This window comes from Spermophilus citellus, assembly GCF_964194105.1.
Source record: "Spermophilus citellus genome assembly, chromosome: 3".
In the NCBI taxonomy this organism is placed as follows: Eukaryota; Metazoa; Chordata; class Mammalia; order Rodentia; family Sciuridae; genus Spermophilus; species Spermophilus citellus.
The window spans coordinates 176,811,657-176,826,604 of record NC_138184.1 but is presented as its reverse complement, the minus strand read 5'-3'; the positions used below and the strand labels follow the sequence as shown (position 1 = coordinate 176,826,604).

At 35.8% G+C, this 14,948-nt stretch overlaps 1 protein-coding gene across 2 annotated transcripts in view; it reads left to right on the top strand.

Moving 5' to 3' along the window:
• Positions 1-13,344, top strand: part of LAMB1 (laminin subunit beta 1) — a 69,481-nt gene extending 56,137 nt beyond the window's left edge. For both annotated transcript variants that reach the window (XM_081283556.1, XM_081283557.1), the window contains 9 exons: positions 1,940-2,124; positions 3,049-3,290; positions 5,919-6,122; positions 6,782-6,926; positions 8,008-8,215; positions 8,524-8,665; positions 10,919-11,095; positions 12,627-12,786; positions 12,937-13,344. In XM_081283556.1, coding sequence (XP_081139682.1) covers positions 1,940-2,124; positions 3,049-3,290; positions 5,919-6,122; positions 6,782-6,926; positions 8,008-8,215; positions 8,524-8,665; positions 10,919-11,095; positions 12,627-12,786; positions 12,937-13,073 — 1,600 coding nt within the window. In that variant the 3' untranslated portion in view covers positions 13,074-13,344. The remainder of the gene's footprint in view (positions 1-1,939; positions 2,125-3,048; positions 3,291-5,918; positions 6,123-6,781; positions 6,927-8,007; positions 8,216-8,523; positions 8,666-10,918; positions 11,096-12,626; positions 12,787-12,936) is intronic.
• Positions 13,345-14,948: the final 1,604 nt, after the last annotated feature.

Here is a 14,948-nt window from a genome sequence, read left to right as displayed (position 1 = left end):
TTAAAGCCTTAGATTTTCTGCCCAAGACCATGTAGTTGACCAGGGAGTTAAGAAATGTCTGATGTGGAGTAATAATGCATTTAATGAGGCATTTTACCTCATTAAGAAACTTAGCCTCCTCGTGTGCAGCGATCACAAGTTTTGGTAGGCCATTTTCTGAGTGCAGGCCCATTTAGGGAGAGATTCGTGGCCTGGGTTTCATGCCCCTATTTGAGAACCAAAAAATCCAGTGTCCTTGGAGAGCCTGCCAGGAGATTACATTCCAGAAAAGCTCTGTTTCTAACCCCACTACTCTGAGGTAGACTGTAAACTAGCTTCATAAATTTTTTTTAACATTATCTAAGAATGTACTATTTTATGATATGAAGTTATCTTTCATTAAAAAAAATTCAATATTACAGGGTTGGGGGTATAGTTTAGTGGTAGAGCATTCATCTAGCTTGTATGAGGCCCTGGGTTTAGTCCCCAGCATCACACACCCACACACACACACACACACACACACACACACACAAAATTAGTTTTGATTTTTTATTGTAATTATTTTTGAGACCTGAGAAGAAATGAAAGTCTTTTTTGAACCAACAAATTGACAGGGAAAAGTTGAAAAAATAAACTATTATCCACAGGAAAAAAAGTCATTGGGTTTATAAAATATAATTAATCTACAAATAGAAGGAACCTGTTAAGTGTTATTCTTTTAAGTTAGGTCATTCATGGTATTATTTGAGGTTTAAACATAATTTTTACCCAGCTTGTTTTTCTTTTAAGAGACAGGGTCTCACTATGTTGTCCATGCTGGCACTGATTTCCCAGACTTGAGATCTTCCTGCTTTGGCCTGAGTAGCTGACCTATATGTGCATGCCACCATGCCTCAGTCATTTTCTCAGTTTTTTGTACTATTATATTCCTGAGAAGACAGTTATATTCAATTAGATAAACCAGTAATTCCCAGAAATAAGTCTTCTCAAATATTACTTTGCCTCTCCCCCAGCCCCCTCATACACACACACACACACACACACACACACACACCCCACCCCACATACTACATGTACAACTTTGGAGACACGAAGATGTATCACAAAATGCAGTTTGGTCTGTATTACAAAGAAATATGTGAAAGCTACATGTTTCTTTCTCAGTAGATGATCACCTTTTTTCTTATGAAAAATGGAAGGGCAGTTTGGTGTAAGGAGACGCCTTTGATGCAACCTTGCCTGAAGAAGACATATATGAAAAGCTGGTTTGGGTGGCTCCTATTGTCTTCGTGGTGGGCTATAGAGTTTCCTCTCTGCATGTTTCATCTTGCAGGAGATCCTTGAGATTCATAGAACATTTTTGGAAGGTGGCTGGAAGGCGTAATTCTACACTAAAATCATTTTTAAGTCTGTGCAGTTATGTGGGCCTCAAGTTGCTTACACATGGAACTGAGACCCGCGCTGACCTGTGTTGTTTTACAGCAGGGACTTGGAACCCATCCACAGCCGCCCACACCAGCTGGGTGGTTCATCTGGGCTTTCTTCAAAGTCTTTGAAGAAAGAAAACTCCTTAGATATAGTAGAATCTCTTGTAAGAGTAAAATCAGTACTTAGAGATGGAGTTGTCACAAATTACTAAATTGGTTTTGAAGTCACAGAGAGTAACAGATACAGCTGGGAACAATGTGGCATCCCTATAATCTCAGCAGCTCAGGAGGCTGAGGCAGAAGGACTGCAAATTCAAGACCAACCCAGGCAATTTAGACTCTGTCTCAGAATTTTTCTAAAAATGGCTGGGGATGAAGCTCAGTGATAGAGCGACTCTGGGTTCAATCCCAGTCCCCTGGAGAGAGGGGGAAATAGTAGATACAGTATTAGAAAATGTAAAAGTAAGACTTTACGATTCTCCTTTGATTTATTTTAAATAGGTAGGTAACCTCATTTTTCTTTTTTATAGGAAACTAACCAAAGATGTTACAGAAAAGATGACTCAAGTAGAAGTAAAATTATCTAACACAGCTTCACAAAGCAACAGCACAGCCAAAGAACTGGATTCCCTACAGGCAGAAGCCGAGAGCCTTGACAATACTGTGAAAGAACTTGCTGAACAACTGGAATTTATCAAAAACTCAGATATTAGGGGTGAGCACATTTTTGTGCAAATTCTCAATCCTAGATAATACATTTCACCATCACCTCACATTTTAAATAATACTGAGAAAAGACTGTTTTCTAATAGTTCCTAAACTTTTCTCATGGAGCTTGTGGCACAAATGGGGATACTAAAGTCTCTATTTTACAAAGATGGGACTTGGGGCACAGAAAGACTGAGACATAGCAAAAGCTCCGCAGGGTGAGTGGCAACAGTTGTTACATGGGTTCCACTTCCTAATTTTTCCAGTTAATGATTTAATCCTTTGGCCTTTCTTGGAAAGAAGCTCTTCTGAATAGCAAATACAATAAGTTGGTAATTCTGCAAATCCTTTCAATATTTGAGAATATTGCTTGGTCCAGGAAGTCATTTTTCTGAATCCTTCATTTATTGGTATTACAGACCACATAGTACCTCCCCCAAAAGCAAAAGAATGTAGAAATAATAATCACACTATTTATCCTATTTTATGCACAACTGTTTTTTTCTTGTTTAACTAGGTCCCTAAAGTTAAAACACATTATGCTGTTGGGTACATGATACTGGTCATTTGAGTGGACCTGAATAGTAAAGAAAGAAAAGGAAAAAGCATCTGAACATATAATCTACAGACTTCCCAGCACCAACAATTTAGAAAGAACTAGATGTTTGCCTATGAATAGAAACAACATATATATGTGATTAATTTCTCATCTCTCACCTTAATGTTTGGCATCCTTCAGAGCTCAACTAGGTGCTAATGGGACAGACTAGGTTCATTGGTCATGAGAGGAAAGCTCTACTTCATAAAGATTTTTTTTTTTTCTGAATTCTAAAACCTTACAGTAAGTTTAGGGCATCAAATATGGATGTAGCTTGGCGAGGAAATCAGGTACAATAAGATTAATTGTGGGCGATTTCATTTCCTGCCCCAGGTGCCTTGGATAGTATTACCAAGTATTTCCAGACCTCTCTTGATGCAGAAGAGAGGGTGAATGCCTCCACCACAGATCCCAATAGCACTGTGGAACAGTCCGCTCTCACCCGGGACAAAGTAGAAGACCTGATGTTGGAGAGAGAATCCCAGTTCAGGGAAAAACAAGAAGAACAGGCTCGCCTTCTGGATGAACTGGCAGGCAAACTACAAAGTCTAGACCTTTCAGCTGCTGCTGAAATGGTAAGGTTTGGGGTTTGGCCTCACTTCTGCGGTATGCTAGGAGAAAACACTGTAAGAGTGAAAACTCCCAGGCTTAGCTCTCCCAGCCAGTGTCGGGTATCCATGACCAAGTCAGATAAACAGAGTATGCGCTTTCCCAGCCTTCCCCCTCTTCCAGCTATTTCTCTGTGGCGCAACCAAACAATCATGACCACTTTCCCACACTGTTGTATTGACTGAATGACTTTTTATTGAAGCATGATCCTTTTTATGATGTGATTTCTGTCTTTTATAACCTTATTCTGATTTGAAGTGCAAAATGTATCTCAGTGGGGGAATTCAGAATCATTCTGTGAGACTTTCCAAAAGAATCAGAGCAAAAGAATTTTTTCCTTTGTTCCAGTAACTTTACCTGGTGAAGATTAAGCCTGAAACTGGCTTAGAAAGTAGAATAATTTCCTAGAAGCTTTTAAAAGTAATTTTGGAGCCAAATGAAATTGAGTAGTGAGTTTAATGAAAGGCAGAAGGCCAAAGGAGAGCCAAACTGAGTCTGTTTCTTCCTCCTGTTTCCTTACAATTTTTTTATGGAAGAATACATGAGAAAATTTGGAGGGTACTTTTTATAGAATAAGACTATATTTTCATTCTCTGATCCTAGAAGCAGAGGAACAAAAGAGAGATGGTGTTTTTTGAGTTGAAAGAGTTGACTTCATTATCACTTTGTTTTAGCCATAGTCCCTCCTTCCCCCATACCTCTCACTTTCTCTGAAATCAGTGAAAACATGCTGTCTGTACTGTATTGTGACCAATTTTGTTGATGTCTGTAAGGTTTGATAATATCTTGTGAAGCTTTATAGCACCTAGAAGTAGGGAGTATGTAGAGATTTCACCATTTATTAAATGAAAAAACTAAAGAAAAGCAAAGGCTTAGAACCATGTATAAACTGCACCTAACAGTAGATAAAGCTGTTACAGATGGATACGCCATTCTTTCAGTCTTTTTAGCATGCTAGTTTCTTACTGCATTTCAGAGATTTTGTGATTACTGATTTTTTTGAATTAGAATTCATAAGCAAGCAATCTTGATTCTAATTCAAAAAACTAGTCATCATTAAATCCCTAAACTGCAGTAAGAAACTAGAATGCTAACAGACCTTTGATCTGTTAAGAGGGCATCTTGGGAGCGGTGGTGGTGGGCACCCCACTACAAAAGCGCGCCTTCTCTGGCAGGCTTTTCCACCTTTCAGCTTCCTAGAGATTAGCCAGTTTTGCCAGTTCTCTTACTGTGTTTTTGTCTTTGTTTATTATCCTATGAGAACTCTTTGGGTTCTATACTGTCTTTTTCTTGTAAAAAGACATATTTTTATCCCTTTGTGTTTTCCTAGTACCTCCTGGTTCTTTATCTTTGTTGATATTCAGCTAGAACCATGCTGTTTTTCTCCTGCCTGCTCCTGTCTGTTGAAACAAAACAGACTTAATGTGCTGTCAGATTGTTTTTACAAAGCATCCCTGAGGTTTTGGCTTCTCCTCTTGATTAGGACTCATGTTCTTCTATAGCACACAGATTAAACTTTCTGAAGTTGTTTTATGTCTTGTAATCCAAAGATGTGAAAGACTATTATTTTAGTTATTAATTTAAGATATAGAGTCTTCAAACTTTCAGGCCAGAGAGCTGACTATATCTACTAAACTTCTTAAAAACAATATTATCCTCATTTGGGAGTATTCTGATAACTACTTTTCTATCACAGTACATTTTTTATTTATAGTATTAGTATTTTCCACAAAAGGTCAGTTCTACACAGTTTCTGTTCCTGCTCAGCCTTTTTCATCATATGGTATACTTGTTATTTCCCAATCTGCATTTGCATATACTTGTTATTTCTCAACTTGCATTTGCATGCCATAACCACTCAGTGATTTTGGGAAGTTTTTGGCAGACAATAAAGGTGGTGTGGGAGGGTCGGTGGGTGGGTATTTGTAGTAGGGGATAATTTGGAAAAGCTATAGCTACCTTTGTTCAGACTGCTTTCTCCTTTCTTTTTGCATCTGTAATTTCTCCTATTCCCCTTGCTCAAATTCCACTGGCTAACAAACCCTTCCTCATCTATAACTACTATAATTCTCAGTAGTCTCTCCTTTGCTTACTTTCTTTCACACTTACTGCATCCGATCTGGAGTGCTTCTATCTTCCTTCCTAAATGTGAAAGTTAATAAAAGGCTATAGGCCTTTTTATGTTACCAGTATGCACCAGAGCAACTAACACAGAGATGGGCCCAAAGTTGTTTCACAATACTTTTTTTTTTTTCCTTAAACCAACTGGCTAGGAAGAAAAAAAAGCAACATTCTGTGGCTCCAACATTGACAGAATCCAAATGGATAAAGCAGATGATGTTTATATCCTGGGTATGGCCCATATGATATTCTAATTCATTTAGGCAGGATTGAGGGATGTAAGTTTTATTTCATTATAAATAAGGAGATTTGCTGACTCCTGAGCCCATTGTTTCTCTCTCCTGAACACTGTGTTTTTAAACACCCTTGCCAAGGACTACATGCTCTCTGGGGCCACCCAGGCCCTGCACAGCTGTTATATTACAGTAGATTCACTCTCTGAACTCTTGTGCCTGATCTTTGGCTTCTTGCAGACATGTGGGACGCCTCCAGGGGCTGATTGTTCTGAGACTGAATGTGGTGGCCCCAACTGCAGAACTGATGAAGGACAGAAGAAGTGTGGGGGGCCTGGCTGTGGTGGTCTGGTCACTGTTGCCCACAGTGCCTGGCAGAAAGCTATGGACTTTGACCGAGATGTCCTGAGTGCCCTGGCTGAAGTGGAACAACTCTCCAAAATGGTAATTCAGTGGATGGCCTCAGTTTTTGTTTTTGTTGGTTTGCTTTGTTATAGACTGGAGGATTTGAAAGGTTGTGATCAACTCTAAATGCTAACTAAAATGAAATGGTAATTTCAGTGTCAAGTATGAAAGTTCATGTTTTTGTGTGGCCAAGGAAAGTGATAAAGAGGTATTATTTATTCATAGAGTTTAAGAATTTGCTTTCTTCTCAACAGCACATGCTTTGGGTGTAGGAAGCTCAAATCTTAGATAAGCAAGATTTTTGAGAACTGTTAAATTGTAGCAGGTTAATGAATACATCCATCTATACTACAAAAATCCTATGCTAAATTATTTGGCATTTGTAAAAGTACTTATGTTGGTACCTGAGAAAAAAACTAGGGAACATTTTATAAACCAGATGTTTTGGAAGAGTTAAAAAAAGTTGGAAAAAAATTAAATGCTAGCCCTATCCACGTAAGAATACTGTATATGAATTTGTGTACTAAATACTTTGGCTATTTAGGAATACAATACTTGGTTAAATGGGACAAATTTGTTTCCCAGAGACATGATTATAATACATAGTTTTTCAAATCATTTTCGGACCCTTTCTAACATTCTGGTCTGCTTCAGAAAGAATGAAATTGTTTCATAAATAATTTATTATTTATATTTAGGTCTCTGAAGCAAAACTGAGGGCAGATGAGGCAAAACAGAATGCTCAGGATGTTCTGTTGAAAACAAATGCTACCAAAGAAAAAGTAGACAAGAGCAATGAAGATCTGAGAAATCTGATCAAGCAAATCAGAAACTTTTTGACTGGTAAGGATATTTTTCATTTTACTTATACTTTTTGGGGATCCATTTTTATGTTCGTTTGACAACCTAAAAACACATACAGCTTAAAAAATGAACAAGGGTCTGATATTATTGAAGTCTAATCATCTTTCACATTTGACATTTGAAACTCCCTGGCTTCCATAATACATTATTCTGACTTTCCTGCTTCTTTGACTCTGAATGTTCCTTCTCTGTTTCTCTTTCCCTTTCTATAATTTTCCAAATCTAGGAAATTTATAAGGAATATCACAACACTTCATATCTGCATTTGCTTCCTTCCAACCTTAAATTTTCATTGTAAGGGCAAGGGCTTTAGCTCAGTGGTGAAGTGCTTGCCTAGCACGCTCAAGGTCCTGGGTTTGATCCCCAGAACTACAGGGGGAAAGTTCCACTGCCTTCAATCCTAGCTTTAAATGCTTGCCTCTGTGGTATTCCATAATCCAAACAACGCACTCTGCTAGGCCTTCACATAACATGCTCTGCCTATACTAGTAGTCTTCATCCAGAAATCTTCCAAATTTGGAAATCTTCCAAACCTGCTCAGTACTTCCCTTACTCTATCTACAGCCTACCTTTGTTGCTTTGTTTCTTTATCTAAGAAAGATTAAAAAAAAATTAAAAAATTTTAAAAAGGCACTTTTAGGAAATAGCATAGACTCTGTTCAACAATTTTCAAAATTGTACTTTAGGACACTGTTCCACTATTTTAATAAAGCAGCTCAAAAGTAATGCACAACCAGTGTCTTTGTGATTGAGCACCAACATCTTAAAACTGTAATTTTGATAATCACTAGAAAGCAACAAAGGCCAAAATGTCTGTTTCCAATGACCAATTCTAGAGCCTACAGTCTACTCCAGACTATGACAATTCTGGTATACTGTCTGCAGCCCAAAAGTGACCCACATAGTTAACACCATGTAGGTCTGTGTAGGTCTCTTCTCCTTACCCAGTTAGGTTATAAATTCTTAAACAGGAAGTGTGGGTATCTCTTGGTGAAATCACATCAAAGATGACTGATGTGGTTAAATGAGTTATGATTTTTAACCTCTTTGCTTTTCACAGAGGATAGTGCTGATTTGGACAGCATTGAAGCTGTTGCTAACGAAGTACTGAAAATGGAAATGCCTAGCACCCCACAGCAGTTACAGAACTTGACAGAAGACATCCGGGAACGAGTTGAAAGCCTTTCTCAAGTAGAGGTTATTCTACAGCAGAGTGCTGCTGACATTGCCAGAGCTGAAATGTTGTTAGAAGAAGCTAAGAGAGCCAGGTATCTGAAGACATCATTGCATGTAGGGGACATATTGGTGTTGCTAGCTTGGATTACAAAAGGATTTCATTGACCAAGGAAATACCAAGGAATGACCTCTGTGAAAATCTCTGGGTCTTTTTAGCAAGACTGTCTTTAAAAAAAAAAAAAAAAAAAAAAAGTTCTTTGCTAGGCTTGGAGGTGCATACCTGTAATCACAGTGACTGTAGGCTAAGGGGAGGATCACAAGTTCCAGGCCAGCCTCAACAACTTAGCAAGCCTACTTTTTTTTCATGTTAACAAAGAGTATGTTTCATTCTTTTATACAGCAAAAGTGCAACAGATGTTAAAATCACAGCAGATATGGTAAAGGAAGCTCTGGAGGAAGCAGAAAAGGCCCAAATTGCAGCAGAGAAGGCAATTAAACAAGCAGATGAAGATATCCAAGGAACCCAGAACCTGTTAACTTCAGTAAGATGTTATAGCCATAGTTGAATGTGGGGAAAAAATACCCATTTTATCATCCCCTTTTAAGTAGAAAAGTACATTTTATCAATGAACAAGAATTCTTCCAACTCTGTAGTAAAAAGGATTCCTTTAATTTAAATTTAGTAAAAAGGATTCCTTTAATTTAAATAAATCTGAACTACTACTTCCTTAGCACAGATGCTAAAACTGAGTGGTGGAATTTTCAAGGATAAAAAAAGGACTCTAATGACACTGGACCATTAAGTCCCCTTCCTTTTTGCCTCCACAAAAAGCCCTCTGTCCAATAGTATGAAGTATAGTATTAAATTTCAAAATTCCATTTTAGGATACTGTCCCACTATTTTTTTTTAAAAGCAGCCCAAAAGTGACCCACATAGTTAACACCAGTGATTATTCACAAAAACTGTGTTATAGTTTTGATAATCATTGGAAAGTAACAAAAATGAAAAATGTCTTTTTCCAATGCCCAATTCTAGAAGAACCTAATAGAAACCTTATAGCTGAATAATCTGTTCTGTTCAGAATGCATGAAAAACTTAAATAATTTGTTTTTTCTTTTCTTTATAAGCAAGGATTTCCAGATATTAAAGGCACTAAGAAAAGCATTTCAGATTTATTTAGTGCTATTCTAACAATCCTCTTGCCTCTTAACAGAAATAATTCAAACAATTCTATTTTTTTTTCCCATTTTTAGGAAAGTGGCTTTATGCTTGTATTTTGTTGTTGTTATTATTGTTGTTGTTTTAATGGGTGAAGAAAACTTGATGACTAATTGAATTCCTATACTTTGCAAGCACCCATACTTGGCACTATCAGTCTTCTCAGGCTAACCATCATCTGTTTAAAACCTGGGAGATGGTTTTTCAACATGGTTTTGCTACCACTGGTTGATGCAAAACGGTGTTCCTCTATTCTACTGCCTCAGTGAAATGAAACTTGCCAGTTGCTTAGCCATTGTTCCTTAAATTTTGAGACCATATAAGGTCTCTTCTCCAGTCTACTTATTTAGAAAAATATTTTTTAAAAATTGTTTCTTTTCCAGACTATGCTATAACCATTTAAATATTTTGATTTTTATTTCTGTCTCTAGGTTGTTCCAATTTCTTAATTGTGCTAATAACATTTTAATTAACTTTTATTTATTTTAATGACTTTTTAAAAATTAGTTTTTAAGAGCAAATTGGAAAATATTATAGTTGAAATATATGGTTTGATGATATAAGTTAAGAAGGTGGATATTTTTCAGGGACTCTGGGGGCAGGAAGTGTTTTAGATCAGTAACAATAAGAAACAAAGAGAACCTCTAACTAAACCATGCTAGCAAAAGCTTGTGTAAATCTATTCACTATTGTCTAAGAATTATTATTTCTCTCCAAGACTTTTTTTTCTAAATTAACAAGTAGGTGAACTTTATGAGACTGAGGATCATTTGGTTTGAAATATTTGTAAATTTTTGCATATTCCATACTCAAATTCATATTAAGACAGTATGGTTACTCAGTTATTTCTATGGGATTGACCTACCTTGAGCATCACCTTTAATACAAACTAAATGGTCAGTGAAATTTGGCTATTCTGTCATAGACCAGAATAGCTGCCTACTTTGGCTAGCTTTTGGGAAACAATGTTCATTCATCCCACTTAACATTTTCCCAGACAAGATACTCTTTCCCTAAATAATTCTCCATATGTATAGTTTTCAGCTATACTTTCCTAGACCATATGCCTTCTCACAATCTTTTAAAAACGTTGAGAGTTGAACATTCATTAGCTGAAACCTCTACTGCTAGAGCATAACATTTAAAAAAAAAAAAAAAAGGATGAAAATTATATTTCTCACTCACATTCATTTGGAAATTCATGTGGAAGTCCCTCATCTCACAGCTGCTTATTTGTGAACATTCTTTAGGCAGTTTATGAGTGTCCCTAAAATGCTTTACTTACTACTTCAAGCTTCCTGGGGCTTGTTTTTAATGTCAAATAACAAAAAGAATTTCCATCAATCTCAGCTTAGATCATTGGAAGTACTAAATGAATAATGTGAACAAATACATGAGATGTAATGAGGACTAAAGTATGGCTCTTATAACTTTTATCAAAATTATATTTTTAATTACTTGACATAGAAAAAAATGACATAGCATCCTTCTAAATCTTCCACTAAACTTGTACTCATAGTATTCTTACCATTTCTTAAACTAATGATTGGCTGGGTTCTTGAAATTATACTTGTAGATCGAATCTGAAACAGCAGCTTCCGAGGAAACACTGTCCAATGCCTCCCAGCGCCTCAGTGAACTAGAAAAGAACGTGGTAGAACTTAAACAAAAGGCTGCCCATAACTCTGAGGAGGCAGAATACATTGAAAAAGTAGTATATACTGTAAAACAAAGTGCAGAAGATGTTAAGAAGGTAAGTAAATCTTTGAACTTCATAGCTAAGTTAATAAAATCTCAACAAATCTCTTCCTTGTCTAACTTAGGATTAATAAGGGACAGGTAATAAGGGACATGGTTATTCACCAGAAACATTCAAAATGACCTATTTTGAAATAAGTTTTTAAAGATATAAATAGAAAAGTATAGAAGTAGATATTAGAAGGGTCCAATAAATATGACTTAGGACCTCAAATCCCAACTGGAATTAATTTAACCTAGGGGTAAGTCTTAAAATACATATACTGAACTTGTATGTCTATATTTTAATCAGAAAGATCTTTATAGCATATAGTAATTTGAGAATACTTTAAAAGCCATTTGAGAATACTTTAAAAGCAGAATGGAAAAAGCCTAGATCTCAATATAGATAATGGCTTATAGGAAATCAAATCTCACCTCTTTCAGACTCATTTTGAATTAACTACACCTTCTCATTAGAAGGTATTATATTTTGCAGAGAAAATTTTACACAAGCCAAACTTTGAGCTAGAAGCCAGATAATGCTTGAAGTATGCATTCAATTTCTAAATTTATGCAGATAAATGTTAATCTCCAAAGATACTTTTGAAACTTGTGGGGAGGTATTAAAACTGTAAAATGATTTTTCTAATTCCTTCCTTCTCAGAATTTTTCCTAAGTTGCTGTAGTTTTGTTGTTTAATATTTTTTAGTTGTGGTTGAACACAATACCTTTACTTTATTTATTTATTTTTATTTTTTTATGTGGTACTAAAGATCAAACCCAGCGTTTCGCATGTGTTAGGCAAGAGCTCTACCACTGAGCCACAACCCCAGCCCCACTTGCTATAGTTTCTAAGTACATAAATGTTAACTTCCCTACACCACTCAGTGAAGAGAATAAAACAATATATGAAGTTTATTGCAGCTATCATTTCTGCTGTAGTTTCCTACAGTTTGAAGGACAGAAGTCTCCCAAGTAGTCTGTTTATAAGGCATTTTACATAAAAATGACATAACAATGAAGAACAAAATACCTTGAAATGAAATTTCCATGACTACTGTTTGAACAGTTTTCAGGAGAATCATTTGTAGCTACTTTTCCTAAACCAATGCAATTCTCTCCTTACCCACTTTTTTTATATTGCTATAATCTTACTCTTCTTTCCTAATTTTTTTGTTTGCCCTTTTCCTTGGATTTCCTGATGTCCAGTTTTCAAACCCTGTATTAGTCAAAATGCAGATGGATCCTTCATCTCTTCAGATGGACTTTCTTTGATGTCTAGTCTACTTTATGAAGCTCTCCATGTAGTTAAGCTACTTTTCTATGGAAAAATGTTCATCTGAGGGCTTAGATGCAATGCCAAAATTTTTCTGAAAAAAAATTTTTTTGAAATCATAACTTAATATGAAGCCTGCACAATGTTCAGAATGTTTGCCTTGCAAATTAGTATCTTTATGGTCCAAGCTTGCTGCATAATTACACAATGACTCTTAGATATAACTACTGACATTATCACCTCTTTGTGTCTAAATGTGGCACTGCAGACTCTGGACAGTGAACTTGATGAAAAGTATAAGAAAGTAGAAAATTTAATTGCCAAAAAATCTGAAGAGTCGGCTGATGCCAGAAGGAAAGCTGAAATGCTACAAAATGAAGCAAAAACACTTCTGGCTGAAGCAAACAGCAAACTGCAACTACTCAAAGGTGGGTCTTTTTTCACTTGGGCTCACTTTTTCTTTAAAAGGTGAAAGTTTATTAGCTTTATCATAGGTAAGCAAATAGAGCCTTATAAACACAGATTGGACCAGGTTTTCAGATCATCATACACTTAATGTTTTCTTTTATCTTCCACAGATTTAGAAAGAAAATATGAGGACAATCAAAAATACTTAGAAGATAAAGCTCAAGAATTAGTGAGACTGGAAGGAGAGGTCCGTTCACTCCTTAAGGATATAAGCCAGAAAGTTGCTGTTTATAGCACCTGCTTGTAACAAAGAAGAAAAGGCTATAAGATGGCTGAGGTGACCAAAGTAAAATATAGTTACATTTAAAAAAATGATATAATGATGTTCAAAATAAAACTCATTACCTATTTAATGTTTTAATCACCAAATTTTGTATGAAGTTAAATAAAGTATGGTGCTTTTATATAAACAGTATAATTCTTACATTACATTTGATTTAGCGTTCATAAATCCTTTTTAACAAAGAATTTTTTTTCAATGTAAAGATGAATTTATAAAAGCTTACTGCCTCCTTGAAGACCCGAATTTGTTATATCTTTAAATAAGCTCTATTACCCATCTTGTCTTGTCACCATCTTCCAAAAATCTACCCCTTAAAAAAATCACTTCCAGGTTGGATTCCCGGGTAGAAATTGAGGAGGGATAGCGCCTACGAAGCCTTCACTGTTCAGTGACTGCTTAGTTGCTCCAATCTCCAACTCTTGCAAGTATACTTTGCTCTAGGAATGTGTACAAAAGCAATTTCTGTAATTGTGGTTTATAAGTTTTACCACTTAGAATCAGGCCACAGTTTACAGTTTACTGCTTTTTGCCTTCAGAGCAATGCTACTATTAATCATAAAGTTAAGTCACTACAGTATAATTGCCAAGGCAGTGTTAATTATGTAGCTGAATTAACTAGATTACAGCCCAGCTATCTTCTTACACCAAGACTATGCATTTAAGCATTCATATATCCAACACAGCTGCATTTGAAATCAGGCCTAGGTAAGTTATGTGAACAGCTGGAATTTAGACAACAAGGCAATGTCCCTCTAGTCTAAGGCAATTATTTGTCACTTTTTTTGAATTCTAATAACAAAGTGGTAGTATCTTACCATTAGAGCAACTATTATTTTTTTCTTAAATAGCAAAAACCATCTCTGTTCCCCATGCCTTTTCAGTTAAAATTAAAAAAGCTTTCACTTTATAATAATTTTAAACTTAAGCTCACTCTTTACAGGCCCTCATAATACTGAAAACTAAAAGCTCACTCTTTACAGGCCCTCATAATACTGAAAACTAAGTCGCTAACAGTAAGTGAACATTTAAACATTTATTCCTAGGACTTTATTCCCCACCTCATACTGAATGGAACCTTTAAGATGGGTTTATTATATTTCATTCAATTCCTTAACTACAAATTTTCCCTGAAATTTAAATAAACTAGCACCAAAATATTGAGATTTTTTTTTTAAGATGAAGGTCATTTGCAATAATAGCAAAGTAAACTATCACACCAACTCTTCTACTATTAACAACTGCAAACTCTGAACAAGATATATTTAACAAAAACTGTAAAGGCACTGGAAAGCAACCAAAACATATGGGAAGCTAAGTGAGTTGACACTAAAGCAGGAAACAAAAACTGACTGAATGTCCCGTTTTAAAAAGCTGTCACTTGAGGAAAGCAAAAAGCAAGTTTCTTTGTTAGAGAATCAGAAGACAATTTGGGGCAACCACAACAGCTGGAATATGAAGGGGAAAGTCTCAAGGAAAGTAAAGACCCCCTTGGCCCAATTCCTAGCTAGTTTTTAAACTATAGGCAGCTCAAATAAAGCTAAAACAATAGAAATTTTAGCAGTTCCCCTACCCAACAAAAGTATGGAGTTTAAGTCAACTGCCCAATTAATTTTTTTTCAATATTTTTCAGAGTTATGTAAGAGAAGCCAGTCTTTAATAGTACACCAGTCATGACTATAATATAATCCCTAAGATCACTAAACACAATAAAGGAAAATGTGAACCATATAATGTAATTAAAGACTAATAAACTTTTCATTTTAGCTACAATCAACTGACTGTAATCTGTATGGAGTAAGATACTATCTCCAAACTTTCCTAAAAACTATAACCTTTAGA